Here is a 23,741-nt window from a genome sequence, read left to right as displayed (position 1 = left end):
CTGAAAATAAGCCTCACTGAACAAAATAGGACCTGAGTAGACCTGGTTAGGATTGTGCCCTAAGCACACTTACCTGGGACTAAATCCCACTGAACATCATGGGACTTGTGTCTGAATAAATGTGCATAGGATTGCACTGTCAATTGTGTAAATATCAGTATTAGCATCTGGAAATAAAAAATCTGGCCAAAAATGAGCACATTGGCAGTAGATAAAGAAACGTGGAAGGAATACCAAGATTCTGTGCATAAATGCATACAAGAGTGGACACTATTTTTATCATACTGGAATACAGCTATGCCTCTGGGAAAAGCAAGACAGGAGGTTTTGAATGTGCATTAATGATTGTTTTGTATTGAACGTATGTGGACCATGTTTTGGTATGTTTTAAATTTGCATTCTAATTTGTTTGCACATGTGCAGACACCCCCACATTTTTAAAATAAAATACATTAGTGCTGAAAAGGTTTAGTTTTTATCCTTCTAGGCGGAGTTTGAAAATTGATTTTGCATGTATGATTTTCCCACATTCACTGACTCGCACCCAGTTCTTTCAGCTGGTGCCTTCCTCAGATTTATGTGTAGCATCTCACTCAAACCAAGCGTTAATTCCTTTAAAATGCAGCAATGTTAAAACACAGATGAGTGTTACTGTGTAATTTGGAATGAAAATAATAGGAGGAAGAGCAGGGAAGTTTTGTTTGGCATCTATTGTATGTCCTATTGAATCTGGCAGGCCCCCATACAAGTAGGCACAAGGCCATCCTTAACAGATGGTCTTGAGCAAAGCCTGCCAAAAGACCATGTATGATCATTAGATGTGTTTGCTAAGGGCAGGATTCCAGGCTGGGAATGTCAAAATTGTTTTCTATCCCAGGCTGAGATGCCTATGACTAGAAGGGCCATACTACTCTCTTTCTCTCTGTCTCTCAGACAGGCGACCAGTTAAAATGACAAAATTGGTTCCATGGTCAGATAACATTAGATGAAGATGTGGCTGGTGATTATTAGTGTCCTAGGAAAGGATGAAGATGAAAGCTATTAACAGCTCAGTCCTATTCCCTTTTGCAATCTCTGAAAGACTTCACGGCCTTGGCTTTTAAAGCAGCTGGACCGGATGGGCTAAATCTGTTATACAACTTTTACTAGAAGGCCAGTTAAAGGGTGGTGTCAGCCCTGAGACAGCAGCAATCCTGGGACATTCTGAAATGTAATAAGGGGGGCATGCCACAGCTCTCAGCAATGCACAGTGAGAACTGTGGGAATCATGCCAGGAAAAAGCAGGAACCTTTCTCCCAGGGTTTTTCTCATTCCCCATGAATACTAGAAAGTTGGCACTATACACTGGATAGGCTGCACTAATTTCACAATCATCCCTTACAACCAGTCATGAGAACAAGCTGGGGACAAGCACAAGTGGAAATACCAGGAGAGCATGGATTCAATGTTGTGTAACATTTCTCAAAACAAAGGCCATCTGGATATGTTCTAGAACTCAAGTCTACCATTCAGAAGTTTTGCCCTTGATTGTCTTTACTCTGGTGTTCTCCCCCTTCATTCTCCCCCTTGTTCCTGGGAGTTGTTTAATGGGCTAGGACACCCTGTTAAAGCAACTTCAGAGGGAGTGGACTATCACTGACAATATCTAAAATGTTTCTTGCTTGGATAATCAATTCATACTGATTCACCTGGAAAATAACATTCCTCCTTTCATTTAGATTGGTTAATGGACTTTTCTCTGATCAGGGTGATTCCCAGTGCTTTGCAAATCACATAAACATGGGGGGGGGGGGGTATCGTGTCTATGCTAAGGATCACTTCACTTATTACTGAAATGTAACCACCTCATCATGAATTGTGTCACCTCTTCAACAATGTTCAGTAGGACGACCCAGTAATTTAGGTCAGGAAGTGGGGAATGCCACATGGAATTCTCAAACGCCTGGTAGTCAGGCTTCCAAGCCATGGCAGCACAGGACAAAATATTGTGGAGGGGGGAGAATAAAGAAGACTTCTGGAAGAGAAACATCTCTATATCTCACATCCACACCTTGATTCTAAACATACTCAGAAGTAAGTTTAACTGGTTTCCATCCAGGTAAGGAGAGTTAGTCCAAACCCAAAGCAAATCTGAGATGCAAGGCTGACTGCCACCTGGGGGGGGAGGGGAATGTGAATTGGCATCCCAATTGCTCTCCAGTCTTTGAAGAATAATCCAGAAGCTCCGGTAAGCTTTTGGTAAGTAGATGCTTTACAGTCCAGTCCTAATTAAACTCCTGAGCTGTGACGCTGTGGCACCAGTGCAGCCCCCACTGCATCCAGTATGGAGAGGCTGCTATGAGGTCTCTCTGAGACCTGGCGTAAGCCTCAGCAGCCACTATGGGGCTACTCGGACTTCCACCAGCAAAATCACTGGGGCAAGTCCAAGCAGCCCCATGTCGGGAAATCAGGCCTCCGAGGAGGGACAGGATATGGCAGTAGCCACTGCCACTGTCCCAACCCCCTCCTGGGCCTGATCCATCCTCTCCCTGCCTTCCCCCCACTTGTTAACCCCCTCCCTGCCTCTGTTCCACCTTTCCCCTGCCCCTCCACTCGCCTACAGAGACCTTATCTTCTTCAACAGGCAGCCTCCCTCCCTCACGGGTCCTGTGTGGAGAAGACTAGAGTGGCAGGCCCAGGAATCTCTAATTGCACTAGCCCATACCCACCATTTTCTTTTCCATGTTTCTTCTATTCCTTTTCAAAACCAAGAATTGAGGAGAAGAGGAGCAGCAGGTGTTAGGTATGTACCTGAGCAATACGCCTGAGGTGATCAGGTGGTCTCATGAATGGGCTGGCCTAGCTTGCATGGAGATGAAATGTGCTGAGGGAAACTTCACCTGTCCAATTTCTTGCTGTTAAGCAATCTCTTTCATAAGATTCCATTTTCAATGCAAAATGTCCTATGGGGAGGGCAAAAAAGTCCACTGTACCTATCTGTCCCTTCATGGTTGGCTTTCATGAACAGGGGGCTTCACTGACATACTTCAGGAACCTCTACTGATGCATACACTCTGGCCCGGCTCTCTTCCATATATCCTCCTTGCCATATTGCAAAACCTGTGTTAAACTGGAGTTTGTCCCTGTGACTGTAACTGATAGACTTCTGCCACAAAGGTAGCATTGCCATCTAGTGGTTTGGGAGTGGGCTTCAAAACTCTTTCTTCCATTTTTCATCCCAGCCATTAATGTTCACTGGCAAAGGGCTCAAGGAATATATTATTGTCCAATCCGACTGTAACCAATTCGGCTAAAGACAGCAGAGACACTGCCTGATATTCTAGTATTACAGAGACAGGGACATAGTTTGCATCGCTCGCATGGATGGTGTTTAATGTGCTGCTGACAGCAGCAGCATCTGTACTATCCAGACGAAGGGCTAGGCACATTGCTAATAGTTTAAACTTCCTGTCCTGTCTGGGCCACATGGAAGTTCGGAGCCATTTATACTTGGCAATTTTGTGTCACTCTCGAAAACAAACTGTAGTGTCGGACATATTACTAAGGGACTAGCAGGGCAAAAGTCTTCTGCATCCATTGACATGTTTGAGGTATGGAAGCCATTTTCCTCCCTGCTCAGGTTTGGCAAATGCTACTGGAGTTTAAAAAAAAAATGCATGAAAGAATGAAAACAGCACAGCATGACATCATTGCAGCCAACTAAAATCTGCCCACTAAAATTGAGTGTTGGGAGAGTTGGAACAGACAAAAGAAACTATTTCTTTACTCAGCATGTGGTCGGTCTGTAGAACTCCTTGCCACAGGATGTGGTGATGGCGTCTGGCCTGGACGCCTTTAAAAGGGGATTGGACAAGTTTCTGGAGAAAAAAATCAATTACGGGTTACAAGCCATGAAGTGTATGTGCAACCTCCTGATTTTAGAAATGGGCTATGTCAGAATGCCAGATGCAAGGGAGGGCACCAGAATGAGGTCTCTTGTTATCTGGTGTGCTCCCTGGGGCATTTGGTGGGCCACTGATACAAGAAGCTGGACTAGATGGACCTATGGCCTGTCCAGTGGGGCTGTTCTTATGTTCTTATGTCACCAACCACAAATTCACATAGCAAACAGCATTGTTTAAAAAAATGCTATTATGGAGGATAGTAAATATAAATAAATACAAAATGGCTTCAAATATAAGGTCCTTCTCTATACTCAAAAACTGTTAAATCTAATTAGAACAAAATACAGATGCTGTTTTGGTTCTAATTAGGATAAGAATGTACTGCGAGTGGAGACAATTAAATATCGCTCCACTGACATCTTTCCAAAGCAGGATGATCAGTTTTCACCTGTTTCCCCTCCCCCCCCCCCCCCAAATGCAGATTCTAAGCAAATTCATTCAGGGAGAGTTCGCTTCTCTGCCCCCCCCCTTTTTGTAGAGCTGTCCTCTGATTGCAGATTTTTTTTAGTTGATTAATAATCTGGCCTTTAATTTGTTAATTCATCTATTAGGTAAAAATACATAATATGTAAAATATCTATGCCAGTTCCTCAACCAGTGATACAAGCATCACTTGTGGTACTCAAGGTGGTGTCTGTGGTACTCATGGGACCCTCAATCCCCCACTGCCTGGCAGTGAGACCAGCAATGCAATGTGACAAGCAGCAGCAGGAGGCTCAGCTCAGCAGGTAGAGCTCCAGCGTGCACTTTTTGCACACTTGAAAGACCCCTTTCGCCCACCCTGAGCCACTTAACTGGTGTTGCATTGTGTCCAGCCTCTCAAACTTCTGGTGGTACTTCCAATAGGTGGACCGTGCGAAGTGGTACAGCAGGGGACAAACATTGAGAATTGCTGATCTATGCATTTCAGTGATGTGCAGTGGAGTGGAAAGTGAGGCAGAATCAGCCCACCAGAGTTCTTTGAAAAATGCCGCAGACACCACCGACACAACCCATGCACTCCAGTTGCTCAGAGCATGTGAGTTTTGAGTGTTTGTGCACTCACAGCTTTGGTAGTGGTGGTGGAGCTTTATGAAGAACCCTGGAAGGGTGTCACTGCCTCACCTTCTGCCCCCATACCGCTCATTGCTGATGCATTTGAGAAGGCATCATAGCTCAGTGCTTTCATGGAGAAAGTCCCATGCTCAGTCCCTGGCAATTCCAGGTAAGTCTTGGAGTGACCCATGTCTGAAAGACCATGCTGGGCTTGGTAAACTAATCGTTTGATTCTGTATATGCATATGCTGTTGGTGCAGGTGAGGATTAGGGCTGCTTCCCTGACATGTGCCATTTGTACGAAGCTGTTGCATTCATCCCTACTGCTTTAGATTTATGTGGGGAACCTGTTCCACCTCATCTACAGATTGTCATCGATTCACTTGTCTTTAAAGGGAGACTTTCATCTGAAATATTTAAAGAATGTAAGATGACAAAACCCATAGGATGTACATATAGATCTTGAATAAATGGGTCTCAATTATCACCAATATTAACAATTCATTTTAGCTGAATTTAACTGGATTGCAGCCTGGGCTCTACACCAGTAGAGGGAGCCCAAGTATTGTTTTGCTAGCTTTCTTGAGAAAATTTACTATTATTCCAGTGTTCCTGACCAGTTTGCTCTACTTTTGAATAATGCTGGTACAGCTCAGTTTTTCCTTGTTTGTTTGCAGTAATATTGCTAAAGTAACTGCCCCATATTAGTCAACCCCAGTCCATCCAAGTAGTTTGCCATAGAATTTTTTATGGTTGAATCCATTATTAGGCCCTTGACGAAGATCCAGCATGGATCTGTTCCACGGAATAATTAAGGAGACATTTTTGAAAAAAAATTCAGTGAGATTTCTGTTATGTAATGTTTTCTGCACACAGCAGGTACCAAATGATGTACATGATTTTTCCCCCCCGTATGAAGATAATCTTTAGTTAGGAATGCACATAAACATCATAATACATGAAGTGTCTTAATATTGAAGGGCCTGACCAAGAGGGACCCTGACCCAGACAGAGTTACCTGGACCCAGACCTAGACCTACAGGATCCCAGACCTACAGGACACGGACGGACCAGGACCTACAGGAGAAGGGGACTGCCAGGACTCTGCTGGAGGACTCTGCTACAGAGGAAGGGACTCTGCTGCAGTGGACTGCTACAGAAAGGATTGGATTGCAGAAGACTGGACTGGACTGTGCTTTGGAGACTGGATTGGACTTGGACTGGAGGCTTTGGACCTTTACCCACTAAGTTAAGTGGAGTTTTGGGGAGGGAAAGTCTCTGGACAAGAGGACTTGCAGGGAGTATATGTGTTTGTAGCAATAAATTCTTCTTGTTAATTGCTCAACTGATAAGGAGTTCTGTGTTCATTCCTTTGCACACCACAGCTTCTAGAGATAAGGATGTGTTAATTAGCCAAAAAGTGGGCATTAAAAGGGAGTTGGAATATTTGGATGGTACATACAGAGAGAGAGAGATTGTGCCCCATTCCAGCACCTCCAGTGGATTAAAAAAAAATCAGTGGATACCACAGCAGTGGAAAAATTGCTTTAAAGACCCACTTCCAGGTTTCTTATTGTTGTCCCAGAATGCACTGGTATAGGCTGAATGCTATACTGTATCCACCACTAGATGGGGGAATTATGGAATCTAATGGAATGAAATTATAATGATTTAATAGCACAAATGTAGGAAATTGGATTTTGATGTTTTCCCCCCTTGTATAAAGGGGCATTTAAAGGGGCATTTAAAGGTTGACTTCAGAATCAGTGGTGAGTCAAATCAGTGGATACCAAATCAATGGATACCAAGGTTCCACCTGTATATATGAATGCACTAGCTCTCATTAGCCAATATTGCATTACAGAAAACAAAAATCAAATAGCCAACAATTCAGAAAATCATAAAATTGTAGGGCAGAGTGAATCTCCATAGAAATTAGAATACACAGTAGCATTGGGATGTGTCATTTTCCTTCGATAAGAAACTATTATTAGACATTAGAGATTGTAGTACATCATGAATACAAGTGTGCTCCCCAAATTCTCAGTGTTCCATCTGCAAATTTTATGATCAAATATCTACTAAATATTTGCCAAATATTTTATAATGTATTGTTAATTTCTGCCGATAAAATAATTTTGACTTTCAGTGAAAAAGAACAACAAAATTGAACATGACAAACATTTAGTGTAAACTCACAATCAGAAGTGTGCTTAGTCTTCATTCTTCCATTCCCGGGATGCCCCATTGCTTCTTTGAGTCCACAGGAGGGCTTGTGCATGATGAGGTGCTCCCAAACTTTGTGTAACCATTGATTCATCAATGCAATTTTGCCAGACTTCCATGTTTGGTCCAAGTACAGGACCAACCTGTTTAACCTCAGATTTGGAACCCAGAAATTTAACTCACAGCGGGTTCCAAACCTGTGGTGGATGGCTGGACCTGAGTTCACGGACATGACTGTAGGGGTTCTCCAGTTGCATCTGGGAGGCTTTTTGAGGCCCACAGAGGCTGCACACGGCAGCCTCTGAGGCCCACACATGGCTTTCTGAGGCCTCCAGAGGCTGCACACTCCAGAAACACCTCTGGAGGTGCTGGAGTTTTTTTATAGAGGTGCTGGAAAGGGTTTTTTTTTGTGTGTGTGACAAAAACCAGAAGTGCCTTTCTGGAACCTCTGGAGGTTTTCCTGAGGCCCGGAGAGGCTGCATGACTTCTGGACACAACTGGAGAACATCTTTGGTCATGTTTGGAAATCATATTGGACCGGACTCATGTATTTGCTTATCTGTGAGTTTTGGTATCCACGGGGGGGGGGGGGGGTGTCTAGGAACAATAAATCACAATAGCAAGCAAACATATTATAACTATGTACTGAACTAAGCAGCAAACATTTTGGAATATTTGGGATCTGATTGCTAGTTGTTCTTTGAAAACTTTCATGTACTTGCTGCTGGAAATTTGTATCCTTGAGCAGCTTCAACATACATGTAAAGAAGTTTCTTTTTGACTATAGAGTACTTCTACATAGATCATCTTTAGAGACCTTTTTCCCATCAGAGTAGATAATACCAATCTAGATGAATGAAAGCTCTGATGGTATAGTACAGTGTTTCCTAAACTGTGGTCGCAACCTGATTTTTGGTGGATTGCAGGCCTGCCACAACCAGGAAGCTGCAGGGCAATATGGCACGCAACCAGGAAGCCACTTACAGGTCACGTTGGCCCATGACCTGCATCATCATGGGCAGGAGGTCTGGTCTAGAGGGTTGAGCCTCCGTTTGCCTGAAGATAACATCCAAAGGTCACCAGTTCGAGGCCACCGGCACCGTGAATGGCGAGACCTTGAAGCAGCTGACAAGCCCAGCTGAGTTATTCCACCTGCTCTTGGAGAGATGAAGGAGCTGCTTGTCAACCTGCGTGGGAGGAATCTGGAGGCCAGAAAGTGATTACAGACCATAAAAGATCCATCTGAAATGTTGTGGTTCTTGAAAGATAGAACCTTTCTTCAATTGTAAAAATCCCTACGGGGGTTTAGAACAGCCTGCCTATGTAAACCGCCTTGAATTAAAGTCTGAGGAGAAATCTGATGACCAAGAAAGGCGGTATATAAATGCCTGTATTATTATTATATCATTGGCTGTGTTGTACTGCATTGCTTCACAAAACATTCTGGCACTCAACACAGGTATGACATTGCCAATGATGTGGGTCTCAAGCTAGTGTGACCCAGAAGTGGCTTCTGGGACATGCACTGTATTGCCCTGCAGCTTCCTGGTCATAGCAGCCCCCAGACCCATTGCGGATGACAAAGTGAGTTATGGAGGTTAGCCAACCTGCCCATCCCTTTCCCACCCACAACCTGCCACCCTCACCAACCTACCTGCCCTTGCGCCATTCAGGGTCTGCAGCGGTGGGGATCCTCCACTGCAGGCACCTTGCGGTAACAGCCCGAAGTGCCTAGATTTTTTTTTTCACAATGGACACAATACTATGCTGTTCACTTACTCTTTCACTCCTCTCTAATGTGACCATAAAGATTTAATAGAGTTGTCATACCTCTGTTCCATGATGGTTTCAAGTGCCAAAGTAATTGTTCATGGGGCAAAGGACAGGTGGCAATATCTCTAAAAACCCGTGATAATGGTCCCGTTGACATCTGTTGAATGTCCTCCAAGCTATTCTTCACATCCTACTGTTGCTAGTACATTTCCTCTGGCACTTCTTCTCGACAAAGAAATGTAAAGAGGAAAGGAAACATTAGAGAACTTAACGTGTTTAATGTAAAAACAGATATAAATTTTAATATTGGCCATAAGAAGGTGCATTTGTTACGAGGATGCTTTATTGTGGGCTTCAATAGTTTTGTTGCCAACATTGGTGGAAAGCTTTGCAAACTAAAGCCTTTTAAAATATAATTATGGTCTCTCTACTGCCATATCTCACTACATTTAGCACTTTTTAATGGTTTAAAAATGTCAGAAGGTCATGGCTCATCTTGGAGTAAGTGCCTGTTGGATAAAAGGAAAAATAACCATGGCCTTTTGTACAAAGCTAAGGTACGTACAAAACAGAGCAGTTCCAACAAATCGGTGTCTCTTGTTGTAATGTAATTGTATGAAGTGCTCCTCAGATCTTACATTGTGGTGGTCAGGTTTTACACTACATTGGTAATGACTAAGGTCTTCAGCTTCTGGGGGCCACATCCATCCTGTGGACCTTATGTTTGACACCCCTGAACTAGACATCAGTTTCAAGGTTGTGTAAGTAAGAGCCCTGTGAAATTTCAAACCTGTTTCAAGTCCATGGGAGCACCACCAGCTTTTCTTACATGTCTTCTCCTGGACCCTGACATGGCAAACAAGTTCTGCAGATGAACAGGATGTTAGATATTTTACACTGTCAGTTTTCTTCGCACATGGAATTGTTTAAAGGCCCATTGAGACATCTTATCAAGGAATAAGCAATGCAAGATTAGAGAAATAAAAACCTTAGGTAACAAACTGCAAATCTGTAGCACTATTGCCTTAAAAACAACGTGTTGCACCCTAAATCCCATGGACAGAAGAAGCTGTGCAAGCAAACTTTCCCACCTCCTCCTTCTCTTCAGCATACTTTCCAAGCCCCTTGAAACCTTGCTCCTGAAAGTCAAATGACTCTTAGGAGTGGTTTACAGTGGGCATGGCAGACTGCAAGAGAGGGAACCATTGAGCATAACCAGACACAAGAACTTTCTGGGAGCCCATTTCATCTCCCTCTTTGTTGTTTGTGCTGCTACAGACTAGTAGTATCCCTCTGGAAGTTGTTGCTGTTGCTTTATGCTCCCATTTACGCAAGTGGAAGGAAGTTCTTGCAACTCTTAGCATCAGTGTCCTTTGAGGAAACTCTAAGAGTTAGTGAACAAAAGAGCACAAAACTTCCTGTTATTTAGAGCCGCGTTGTCTATGCTGACTGGCAGTGGCTCTCCTGGGTTTTGAACAGAAGTCCTTCCTAGACTCATCTGGAGACAGAAATGGATTCTGGGACTTTCTGCATACAAAGCAGGTGCTCTATAAAGGAGCTATGGAAAGGTCTTTGCAATAGTCCATTTATTTATAAACGAATGAATTGAAACAAGTTAGCTTTCAAGCAGCGGCTGACCTCCCATTCATTCTATGGGGCAAATGCTCTGGACGTGAAGCCTCACACAACTTTAGGACCCCACGGAAGCCTCTCTGAGGCTCCTGACGGGGGTTGGACAGTTTAAAGCAGGAGTGTCCAAAGTTTTTGGCAGGAGTGCCACATCAGCTCTCTGACACTGTGTCGGGGGCCGGGGAGGGAAGAATTAATTTACATTTAAAATTTGAATAAATTTACATAAGTTAACATAAATGAATATATTAAAGATGAACTTATATGAATGAATGAAGGGCAGGAGGTCTGGTCTAGAGGGTAGAACCTCCGTCTGCCTGAAGATAACATCCACAAGGTCGCCAGTTCGAGGCCACCGGCACCATGCGACCTTGGAGCAGCTGACAAGCTGAAGCCGAGCAATTCCATCTGCTCTGAGCGTGGGAGGATGGAGGCCAGAATGTGAAGCCAGATTGGAATGAAACACCTTGAATGTAGTCGTTCTTGAAAGAAAGAACCTTCTTTGAAATTGTAAAAATCCCTGTTTAATAGGGATTTAATAAAGCCTGCCTATGTAAACCACCTTGAATAAAGTCTTGAATAAAGACCAAGAAAGGCGGTATATAAATACCTGTTGTTAAAAAATACCTGTTGTTAAGGTCTTGCAATAGCTCAATGCCTATAAAAGGCCTTGCACAAAGCAAGGCTGGCCTTTCCTTTGCTGCCGCTGCTGCATCACAGATGTGAAAGAGCAAGCAGTGGAGGGAGCTCTCATCCCACAGCTCACACGAGAGGTCAAACAGTTGCCCTCATGCTGAGAGAAGTTGTGTTGGGCCAGTGTGGGCTTCAACAAATCTCTGGAGGGCCAGAGGCTCATTGGAGACAGTGGGCTCCCTGACATTGAGAGACCTCAAGGGCCACAAGTGGCCCCCGGGCCGGGGTTTGGGCACCCCTGGTTTAAAGCATCAGGGAATCTCAGAGAGGCTTCCCCATGCATCATGGAGCCTTGTGAGCCTTGTGAGTCTCCATGAGCTTCAGGTACATGGAGTAGCAGATTTGCATGCAGGGGGTGGCGATGTCCCATGGGAGGAACAGCTGCTTTCTAGGCAACTTTTGCCAGAGCAAAACAGGGTTCCTATCAGTCTAGCAGGGGCGGCCCAACCATGAGGTTGATTGAAGCAGTTGCCTCAATCAGTGGTTTGGTGGGCTGTTCTGCTTCTGCTTCTTCTGCTCTCTGGACTGAAAAGGGTCTCCTCTCTGGTCCATTCTGCTCTAGGGTTCTTTTCTGCTCCGTGCCCCTCTTCCTTTTGAATCCTTCTGAATTTGAGAGCATGAAGATGAGTGGAAGTGGCAAATGAAGCATTGATGGGTAAGGGGGAAGCATGTGGCACCCTACTTCAGCTTCCAGGTTCTGCCATGCCAAGACATAGTCTGCTTATCACGTTTTTGACAATGTACCAGTTGCAGGTGCTCTACCTGCCCTAAGCCGCCTACCTGCCCCTAAGCTGGCGATCAATCCCATCAGAGCTATTTATACATGGTGCATGGTGCAGGAACATCAGGTGCCCATTTTCCAGGGGCACATTGCTTTTTCCCTCACACAAAATCCTTTACTGCACATTGGACTTGGGCTGGACTCCTGTTTGTTTCCATGCATGGATTTCATCATTTGCTTTTGCCTCAAATGTCAAGCCATGACCATGTGACTCTGCCAGTGGTTCGCCTAGCCTAGTCTCCAATATTTTGAGTAGAGAAATTTCCCAGGTCTGCTACCCAAAGTCTTTTTAAATGGAAATATTGGGAACTGAACAGAACCTAAAGCATATGATTTACCACAGAGGGCTTCAAACATTTTTGTGCCACAAACCCCAAAATAAATAAAAGACAAGACTGGGCACCCACTTCCAATCCTTCTCCTTCCCAGGACCTAATTTGCCCTCTCCCTGCCCATATCGCTGATCACCCCCTCAGGTGGGCAAGTGTCAGTTGCTACAGGTAAGTCGGTCCCTAATCACTTTGCACAATGTCCCTGTCTCCAGTTGTGCAATGTCCCTGTCCCCAGAATCATGCGCCCATATTATATATATGGTCCCTGTGCCTGCTTCTCTGATGGCAGGAACCCTTACAAGAGACCCCCCCCCCACCCCTTAATTGACTAAGGGCACAATCCTAACCAGGTCTACTCAGAAGTAAGTCCTATTTTGTTCAATGGGGCTTACTCTCAGGAAAGTGTGGTTAGGATTGCAGCCTTAGATCATCTTGCTTGAGACAAGGGATTATATCACCAGTGCTGCAGGTGAAAACACGATGTAGGGTTTCTTTAAACTTAGAGGGAGAAATTCATCCCTACTGAAACAGATGGTTTAAATACGGTGATTACAAAATCCTGAAGTTGAAATAGTTTAATTACAAAGTCAATACTGCCACCAACCCCTGCTAAGCCTTTAGCATAAAAACAACAGACGGGCTAGTGCAAACGGAAAGGCAATGTTTAACCAGAACTTTGCATTAGGGACTACAGTGCACTTTTCCTGAGGATCAACTCATTTCCCAGTTTATGGTTGTTCACTTAGTCATGCCTGTTCTATTAATTTCAATGGTGGTGCCGAGTTATGGCTAACATTCTTTGGAGTCAACCAAAGAGATTATTGTGCACATCTATCCTGCTCATCTCTTTCATACTTCTGATGTGCTTGAATGAACATTTTAAAAGAAAAGGTCCAGGCACCTGCACGTCATCTGTAGTTTGGCCCTTGTAAAGATGTGCATTTTGAAAAGATTCCAAAATATGTAAAAAGACGACTAAACCAAGCGTTTGTTGTGGTTGCCCCTGAACAATGCCCTTTCTTGTGTTATCGCTTTTCATTGTTTAGTATAAAAGCAGTTCATATCAACAAAGATAAAACGGGTGAAATCAGAGATGGCCAATGGTGCGTCCGCATGATACCAGGGCTCCAAATGTTCGGCCTGTGATGTCATGGCCACATATAACACAGAGGCTGTGCTTTGATCTCCAGCTCCAAGACTTGTTTGGCTTTCAAGTCACAGTGGCTCATCTTGAGAAGAGCAGATAAAGTGGTTCTTAAGAGAGACAGGGTTTCCCTGAGCAGACAATGCAGGTGTTAACAAGAAATCTTAGACTTTCATGCTTGCTGCTGTAAGGACACAGAGATGATTGGCACTGTTAAATCTCACTCAGGCTGATTTCATGCTCAAGATTCCCCATCGCAGAATGGAGACAAAGATGCAGACAAAGTTTTTGGAACCTGAGCAGAAGGTGAGCAGTGTAACTAAAGAGCACAATGCCTGTGAAACAGCATTTCAATACATTCCAGAGTCCATTATTAATCCCTTGTAAACTTCAGGGGGTTTTCGGTGGGGAGGGAAGAGGAATTCACAGCATAGTTCAGAGGACTACACTTGGATATATTATGGATTATATTGCCAAAAAAATATAGTGGCAATTATATTGTCACTTATTATCACTGATTATATTGCCCCCCCCAAAAAAGTGGCAAAAAAGCCACTTTTAAGAACATTGGTTGTGGTTACTTTCAGTGTTTTGTATACCTCATAATAACCAGAAATGTGGGTGCACCTGAATAATAATCACATGTGATCTACTGCTTTCCCTAAGTAGTACTCTAGGCGAGCATGTTTCCCACTTCAATCCTACCTGAGTTGGCCATCACTGGAGTGCCTCTTTCACTGACACTGACTGCTATAAAACACTGCATACCACTGAATACCATCCCACTGAATACTAACCAAATCCTATGGCTCACAAAGATATGCAGAGCCTCCCACCACACTTCTTCCTTTCCAATACATTTTTTCATAACCATCACATATGGAGTTGCAACTGTTACCCTGCACATGCCCGATCTCGTCTGATCTCGGAAGCTAAGCAGGGTCAGGCCTGGTTAGTACTTGGATGGGAGACCGCCGGGGAATACTGGGTGCTGTAGGCTTATACCATAGTCTTTCGAGACTGAAGGTTGCCAACCATGAAGGTGCCATGCAGTGAATCACACCCCATGTCCCTCTAGCTCAGTATTGTCTCTTCAGACTGGCCGTACTTCTCCAGGTTTTGGGGCAGGGGCTTTCCCCAGCTCCACCTGGAGAGGACAGAGGTTGCACCTGAGCTCTTCAGCATACAAAGCAGGTGTTCCACCACTGAGTCATGACCCCTTCTTTACCCTCTCTTTCTATATCTATGGTCCCTAAACAGCCCCTACTTATAAGACTTGTCATCCCACCATTACATTAGCGAAATGGAAAAAATCAAACCTCCCAACGTTAGTGTGCCACACTAGCATTCCATTGCACATACACTCTGCCAGGAAGGCATAGAATTCATATAAGGTGAGACCAGAACTAAGCATGGATAGCTGGAGGATTGACAAGAGTAAGAAAGAATCCATTGACAAAAGAGACATGGATAGAATGAGACTTGAAGGTTCAGAAGAAGCTCTGAAGAACAATTTTATGACAGAGAAAGGGAGGTGGTAGGAAAGTGATGATGACTAAAGAACTGGGAAGGAACATTGTCTGTTCTTGCTTTTCTAGCTCCTGCCAAGAACAGCCCTCCAACAGGGGAAATTGCTGTAATGGATGAGACACAGTGTTTCTCAAACTGTGGGTCGGGACTCACTAGGAAGGGTCACGAGCCAATTTCAGGTGGGTCCCCATTAATTTCAGTATTTTATTATTAATATATTAGACTTGATGCTCCCATGGTATGTGACTGCATTTGGGGAAATGTGACAGATCTGTATTTTTAACAGGCTACTATATATATTCTTTTAACAATGATAGTCAATGGAACTTACTCCTGGGTAAGTCTGGGTAGGATTGCAGCCAAGGAATGTTAAACTTTTCCTGCCCGATGATGTCATTTCCAGTCATGCCATACGTCCGGTGGGTCCTGACAGATTCTCATTCTAAAAAGTGGGTCCTGGTGCTAAATTTGTGAGAACCACTGGATAAGAGTGTACCATCTGCCCGAGTCCCTGGAGAGCTGCTGCTGCCAGCCTGTGTCCATAGCAGTGACTTGGATAGGCCAGGGGTCTCGTCCAATATCTTCCTGTGTGTTCCTGTTGCCTGAGAAACAAAACTCGACAAGTGTCACTTTTGTAATGATGTTGTAGGCAGTGCTGGTTGAATTGGTCAAAAGGCAAAACACCTTTGTTGTGGCCACACATTAGCAGCAGCTTTTCTCCTTGTGTCCAGATGCATGGTTGTAATTGCACTGGGGTCCCTGAGTTACCAACCTCAGAGTTATGGACTGCTGTGGTAGTGTTTCCACAACCCATTGTGGTGCATTTGCATGCACATGATTGTGCTGGGCTTTGACCCAGGTACGTTCTGACTTCTGGACAAACTTCTGGGTCAAAACAGTATGTATCTTGAGGACTTAGTGTATTCACGCACACTGTGTGCTTTTTAAAAAACAGTATTCTCCTTCGTTTTTACTTCACACAATACACGACTGAGCTCTGAAATTGAAAACTAGTTCTCCAGCTAATCCATTCTGGGTTCTGGCTCTAATTAAGGACTGAGCGCTGGTAGTTCTATGGGAAGTGTGTAATGTTTTTTTTTTTAAATCTGGATGAATGTGTACATCATCATTTGCAAAATGCACATATGTTCTGCTTTGGCATCAGTACTTGGGAGTTAGTGTGTGCAAGATTTCCATTTTCAGGACCAATGGCATACCTAAGGGGGGACAGCGGACATACATTGTCCCGGGTACCACGCCTTGAGGGGGTGCCAACCCGTACCCCAATGGCTGAGTCAGAGGCGGTCCACCCACCAGGTCTCCCTGCCCATGGCACAGAGGGGCAGGAGAAGGTAATGTGGTGTTGAGCACCCATGGGCATTCAGAGTGGTTGTGAGCTACTCTAAACAGCCAACTATTATTTTCACACAAAAAAAGCAGTTGGCTGCTCAAGTAGCTTGCAACCGTTCCAGTGCTATATTCTCTAGAACTAATTAGCGGTGACATCATCAGGCACTTCCAGGGGGGAGGTAACATGGAGAGTCACAGCCCTGGGTGTCAGAGGGGGCAGCTACGCCATTGATAATATGGATGTCTCTTGGGCATTGTTAATCTTAACTACAACATCACAAGCCACTGTTTTTGCAGCTATAGCCTGTGCTCCTCCTTGACATCTCTGCAATGCAAGAGGCTAATCATAGCCTGCCTTACAGGGATACTGTAAGGGTGATAGAAATAATGTCTGAAATATTGTGAAAATTAAAGAGACATTCTAAAAAGGCAAAATACTATTATTCATTGAATTAATGTTGATTGAGATCTCAATTTGTGGGAAGGTGGAGTGAGCTGGTTGTTTCTTGCATAGTACTTGATTCATCTGCATTAATTGAGATTATTAGTTATTAACTCAAACATTAAAGTTACACTGTACTGTTCATTATAGGTACGTGTCTGTTAATGTGTGAATGCATGCAGTTGGGTTCTTTTTTTTTTTTTTTTTTTAACTCTGCCTTATGAGCCAACAAGGAGGTGATTCTTTTGTGGAGTCAACCTCCTACATAAAGCTCCCGGTACAATGGGAAAAAACCCTATTAACTTGCTGCTATTGCACAGACGTACAGTACATGAAGGGGACAAAAAGATTCTCAATATCAATCTCTTTTTAAATGCAAAATTTAACTGTGTATCTATCTTTTGCTATAGCAACCAGGGCACAAGGGCAGTCTGAACATGTGGCCTTTTATTTGATCAAGGATAATAATCAACTAAGCCAAGGGGAAGGGAAGTAGATTTTCCTATCCCAGAAGCTTACTCAAATCTTTTTGGTATTTTCTGTTGTCTGTGTGTGGGACCATTTTAAAGTGCTTTAGGAAAACAAGGAAAAGCAACTTATGAACATCTAAAATTTTGCCAAATATCTCTATCTTCCATAGTTTACAATAAGAAAGTCACAATATTATAAGCCAGAGTTTGTGCTGTTCTGAGAATGTTGCACCTGTGGCTGAGTAATTCCAGAGGCCTGAATATTCACTACAATATTTGAAGGCTTTAACATTAAACACTCAATGGGACTTGCTTCCAAAGAAGGATGTACAATCAGTCCACTGAGATGAGCTCGTTCTTACCACCATCTTGCAGCATATTTATGGCTAAACATGTTTAGCCATAATATATATGAAATAAAAGTGAATCCCAGATGTTCGTGTATCTAACTGATCTTGTTTTATTGCCTTAGCTTATACCTTCAACTAGCTTCCCCCCCTCCCACATATTGGACATGAGCTCATATCCTAGTGTCCTCTAGCATGTAGCCACATAATTGCATAAGGGACAGTGGAGGGCGGGGCCAGCTGAACATAGATGTTGAACCAGCACTGCTTGCCAGTCTACTGAGGAGCTGGTTCCCAGGATTCTGCCACACTCTCCTATCACATTAAGAAATAGAAAACTGGGTAGGATTAAGAACATAAGAACAGCCCCACTGGATCAGGCCGTATGCCCATCTAGTCCAGCTTCCTGTATCTCACAGGGGCCCACCAAATGCCCCAGGGATTATGCAGATCAGGGAGTGGAGTCATGCAGATACAAACTGACTCATTTCTTAATGGCGCCCATCAACTACACTAAGTTCCCAACAGATGTACTGGCTCCTTCCAGAGGACTGTCCAGAAGTTGGGACATATGTAGGCTGAAACAGCCAGCTCCTGCCAGCCCAGGGCTGTCATGCCTGTGCAAAAGCAGCACAATGGATGGATTGTGCCTGTGCAAAAGTACTGGTGCAGATGTTGGTAACTCACAGCACAAGCCTGTGCATGACTCCTCAGCAGTCCCACTGTATTAAATGGCACTTCCTCCTAGGAAAGTGTGCATAGGATTGCAGCCTCAGAGGTCTTTAATTCAAATGTCCTTAACCTGGGGACCTGGTGTACTATGAACAGGTGCAGTGGTTGCAATTTGGGGAACACAGCTGAGAGAATGCCAAGTCTAATTAGCAATCATTCTAACGTTATGCCCCTTTACTTTACTTGACAACCCACAGGCATGAATGACTGTCCACATCTGTGATGAAAAGCAAAGCACCGCATTGGGGAGTAACACTTGACACAGGCCAATCCACTCTATGTGCAGGGATTAATCTCACAACATTACTTGAGTCTTTGCAATGCATATGTATCTATGCAATGTACTGGCCTTCCCTGTGTATATGTGTCTCTGTCATCCCATAATGGTGGCATTGCGTTAGTTTGTACATGAACTCACAAAGAACCACAGTTCTGTTGATTCTGTGTTGTAACCCGCTATTCTACATTCAACATCCCAGCATCAACAGAACTGTGGTTCTTTGTGGTTTCAAGTTGGGTTGGGCATGCAGTGGGTTCAGGACTTAATTTAAAGCCTTGGTGATGCTCAGGTGACCGTCCTCTGTAGCCTTACAGCAGGGGTCTCCAAATCTCGGCCCGGGGGCCAGATGCGGCCCGCGGCAAGCCTCTATCCAGCCCGCAGTCAGCTTCTTGTCCCCTGAAAGCCTCTGGCCCACTTGGCCGAACATGATTGGAGCTGTGCTTTGGTTGCATCTGGAGGGTGTTCTGAGGGCCAGAGAGATTGAATGAATGTGCCCATTCATCAGAGTTCTTGGGAACTCTGGGACTGGTAGTTCTTGAAAGAGATGCTGCCCGCGAGATAGTTGGGCTCTTTCAACACCACCGGCGGCTTTCAGCTGCTCTGCTGTCACTGCTGAAAGGGCATTCCGTGTGATAACTGGGCTCTCCCATATCTTGAAAATATGATCATGATGATTTGCATATTTTCTCTTTTGTCATTTGCAGCTAATGAGTTCCTAAGCAAGAAATGACTCTCTCCCAAACTCCTGCCGCACACTACAGACCATTCGGGCACACCAGTGTGCCATGGCACAGTGGCTGAAAATGTCTGAAATACAACTACAGCAGAGAGGTGCCATCTTACGCTGCTATCCCATTAAGTTTACTCAGACATGTCCCATTGTGTTCAGTGGCGCATACTCAGCAGTAAGTGTGCCTAGGATTGCACCCTTGAAAGAATTCTTCCTTTTCTGTCATACAGCAGGGGACACCTCTTCTAGCTGCCCACAATGATGCATTGTGGAAGCAATCTACTTTCTAATTCAGAACTATTATTTTATCCATATGCAGACATGAATGAATTAATAAAAGTCATTCAATTAATCTACCAAGTTTTCATTAATCATGTCGCAGCCTTAAAAGCAAGCAAACCAGAGAGCTCACAGCCTGCGTCGAGGTCTTCTATTTTTCACAGTTCTTTGTTTCTTAAGAATGATGTACGCAGATGCGATAGCTCTGGAGGAAAACTGTCATACGTGCGAAGTCATCCTGAGACTTATTATCAGCGCACTGGATGTTGAAAGGAAACTATAGTTTCCCATGACATTGTTCATATCAGAACGTACCAGATGGAATCGGGTTCAGAAGAAAAGTTTGCTGTGCAAAAACAATTGATAAAAGACAGGCTACCATGTGAGTTACTCTAGTTGCAAGTGAAACTGATTGACAGGAGATTTAGAAGAGATAAAAGGAGATATTGGTTCACACGGTGCATCATTAGCAGGATGCATCATTAATGGGATGCTTTACCACAAGGTGTGGTGGCAGTCACTAGCTTGAATCATTTTAAAAGGGGATTGCACAAATTCATTGAGGACAGCATCCATCCATGACTACTAGTCATGGTGACTATGTGCTACCTCTGGAGTCTGCAGTACTATGCCTCAGTTGTAGGAGAATAATGGCAGGAGAGAAGCCTGCCTTTTTCTCCTGCTTGTGGGCTTCCCGGAGGCAGCTGGAGAGCCACTGCAGACTACAGGATGCTGGTCTAGATGGACCTCTGACCTTATCTGGCATTATCCTATGTTCTTAATATTAATGCCAGGTCTAAAACAAGCAGTGCACCACAAAAGAACAAACACATCTGTTTGCCACTCAATAGCACTGTAAATGAGCTCTTTAATATACAAGATTAGAAAACGTAATTTTGGCCTAGATTGGTTTGAAGCAGTAAAAACCGATCTTGTAAACATTTCCATAGGAGGTAGAACACACACATTTGACAATCTGTCAAATAGAATCGCAAGTAAATGACTCTGCATCTCCAATAAATACAGAAAATCTTAGACATTACAGAATGTGACTCTGTTGTTCCATGTGTTGTTCCATGTTCCATGAACCATGTGTATGAGAAATCAAAGCACTACTTTTAATAAATTAGAAATCAGAAGAATTCTTTTTTCCCACAACTCATAAACATCCCCAATTCTTTGTGCTTGCTCTGAGGTTACACCTTAAAAATTGGATTGCTAGAGGAAAAATTCTGGAATAACAGGATATGGGGGGGGGGGGACCAGGGGGTTTGGCATCTGAGTAATAATAATAATAATACAGGTATTTTTATACTGCCTTTCTTGGTCGTCAGATTTCTCCTCAGACTTTATTCAAGGTGGTTTACAAAGGTAGGCTGTTCTAAATCCCTGTAGGTATTTTTACAATTGAAGAAAGGTTCTATCTTTCAAGAACCACAACATCTCAGATGGATCTTTCTGATCTGGTATCACATTCTGGCCTTCAGTTTCTTCCCACACAAACTGACAAGCAGCTCCTTCATCTCTCACATGGAGGGCAGCCAAGACGCTTCTTCGCTCACACCAAAGAGTAAGTGGAATAACTCGGCTTGGCTTGTCAGCTGCTTCAAGGTCTCACCATTCACGGTGCCGGTGGCCTCGAACTGGCGACCTGCGGATGTTATCTTCAGGCAAACGGAGGTTCTACCCTCTAGACCAGACCTCCTGCCCAGACCAGACTTCCTCCAGTACCTCTAATGTTTTGTGAGGCAATAGTTTTGAAATATGGAAGGTCTGTTAACACATGATTATTTGATTTAGGGTGCTAGCAAATAGGTGTTTACATGGAGATGTGTGGAACCCTCAGACCCACTGTATGCTATGGTGAAGGGCAATCAGACAGACAGCAAGAGGTAAGTGAAAATAATGTTTACTTATTTCTCAGTAGGCCTCCTAATCACCAATAGGTCTCCTTGGATCCACACCAGCTATTTTTCTGGCCTAAGTCTGAGGAAGAGGTTGGGTCCGGGCTGGCAGAGGAATAGATCTAGCATGTGTGACTGCTGCAGAAATCTCACCCTCCTACTCCATCCCATCCCCACCTGCCTCTGCCCTTTCCCTCTCTGTCACAAACCTCTCCTTAACTGCCCATTACCTAGCCCCTCAGCCACTTTACCTGCTCTGACATGGGCTAGGTCCATCAGTGGTGGGCATATGGAGCTGTAAGGCATTTGCAATGAAAGAACAAGCCCAAATGGCATTGCTGCTGGCCATTACATTCTCATTCATAGATGATACATCCTACGTCATGTGGGTTTTTTGTTTTTTTTTAGTGCAGTGTAAAAATTCCTCCTCTTAAAAATAACCTGTATTTCCATTTCAGACACTGGAGGAGGTTACTCAACATTCATCAAGCACTGGAACAAGAGGATAAGTCAGAAGTAAAGTGTGCTGCTTTTATAACTCAGGTGCTTCCAGCAGCAGTTCCCATGAAGACAGTATTGATTGGTGGTAAAGATGAGATCATCTCTCTATTGGCCTGTCCAGAAGAGTCTATTGTTTCCTGAGAAGGACACTGTCTAGAATGCCCATACATGCACTGGGAGGAGGACGCAGGTAGGGCAGGCTGCAAATCTGATGCTACAACAAAAGAAAAGGAGCAGTAGTTACTGAAAGTTTTGTATTTGTTCTTTTCACATCTTTCTGCACTTAATTTCTAGGAAAAAACGGTATCAAGGCTTGAGGTTATCTGGAAAGTGCTCTCTGATCTACAGTTTTACATTATAAAAATTAAGACATATGAATGAGCAGAAACAAAGAGAGCCAGATGTAGAAACAAAATAGACACCGATGTTCTTCAAACCTGAATCAGTACATCAATGCATTGTTTTTGGTAGAAAAGCTGAATTAATTCACAGCATCTGTAGATGGAATTTATTACACACACTGCTCAATCCTATTGGGCTTTACGACAGCAGATCTCATAATCTGCTACCATAAGTGCCACTGCGGTGCCATAAATGTAATGCTGCTGTCATGTGCATTGCAGCTACCAGCAAAAAATGGCCGGAGGTTGGAAATGGATGCAGCCCATATGTCAGCAGGTAAGGTACCATTGGGGGTGAGTCATGTGTGGTTCAGGGCAAGATCAGAGCAGGGATAGGGAGGGAGGGTGGTTCCAAGGTGGGAGGGGTGGATCTTGGTGGCAGCAGTGCATGCTGGATCTTATCACCATTTTCACAGCCGAACATGCCCCTTGATTATCCTCAGACTTATGCTAGCAGAAGAGCTGGCATAGGTCTGAAGAAACCCATTGACAGGCATCCTATGGAGTAAAAAACGTTGTACATACATACCGTAGCATGCAGCATGTGCTCCATTAGCACGGCTGCATTATAGAAAAAAATAATGGAAGGTGGAAGGTGGTGGGGTAGGATTGGGCTGTCAGTTATGAGAAGTGGGACCCAGCTCTTGAAAATCTTAATATATGGCCTTGGAAATAGTGCAAGCAGGTATTTTTCAAATGAAAACAGTACACAAAGGGCTGTGGTCAGGCCTGGATCTGCAGTGGGAGCAAAGTTCGAAAGCTACCTGCTTTGGTTTCACTTGTTTTGGTCCCCCTTTGACAACTGAAAAAAATACCCAAACAAAGGGGCACTTGCATATTTTGGGTCAAGTATATGATTTGACGCTAAGCTATGTTTGGAAGACGGAAGGAGCCAGGGCGTGATTTGTGCCAAGGCTCACTGGCGCTCAGCACTGGCATCTCTCCACAATGCCAGGACTTAAGAGCCTTGGAACATATGAAAGCAAATAGCTGAACAGGTGCAGAGTGCCTTTCCCTCACCACTGAGTAAGTAGAGAGGGTCATAAGGGCTCCCAGATCAGCAAGTGCTGTTGATGGATGTTGGTATAACGGATAAGAAAGGGCAAACAGAGTGGGGAAAACAGCATCTAAAGAAGAATTTCCCCATTAAAATGGAGAACACTTTGCAAGTAGGAGTCGAAGAGTCACCACAAATATTTTTTATCACATTGTCTTGCT

General features: G+C 44.0%; 1 protein-coding gene and 1 pseudogene across 1 annotated transcript in view; one reads left to right on the top strand and one right to left on the bottom strand.

Annotated features, from left to right (window-relative positions):
• Positions 1-14,440: 14,440 nt before the first annotated feature.
• LOC136637391 (5S ribosomal RNA) lies at positions 14,441-14,557 on the top strand (annotated as a pseudogene).
• A 7,603-nt stretch (positions 14,558-22,160) lies between these two features.
• Positions 22,161-23,741, bottom strand: part of RFX6 (regulatory factor X6) — a 41,461-nt gene continuing 39,880 nt past the window's right edge. The window contains exon 19 of the mRNA XM_066622732.1: positions 22,161-22,336. Within this exon, the coding sequence (XP_066478829.1) occupies positions 22,161-22,336 (176 nt within the window). The remainder of the gene's footprint in view (positions 22,337-23,741) is intronic.

The sequence above is a fragment of the Tiliqua scincoides genome, chromosome 1 (genome assembly GCF_035046505.1).
Source record: "Tiliqua scincoides isolate rTilSci1 chromosome 1, rTilSci1.hap2, whole genome shotgun sequence".
NCBI classification, from domain to species: domain Eukaryota; kingdom Metazoa; phylum Chordata; class Lepidosauria; order Squamata; family Scincidae; genus Tiliqua; species Tiliqua scincoides.
This window is presented reverse-complemented; position numbering and strand designations above follow the sequence as displayed.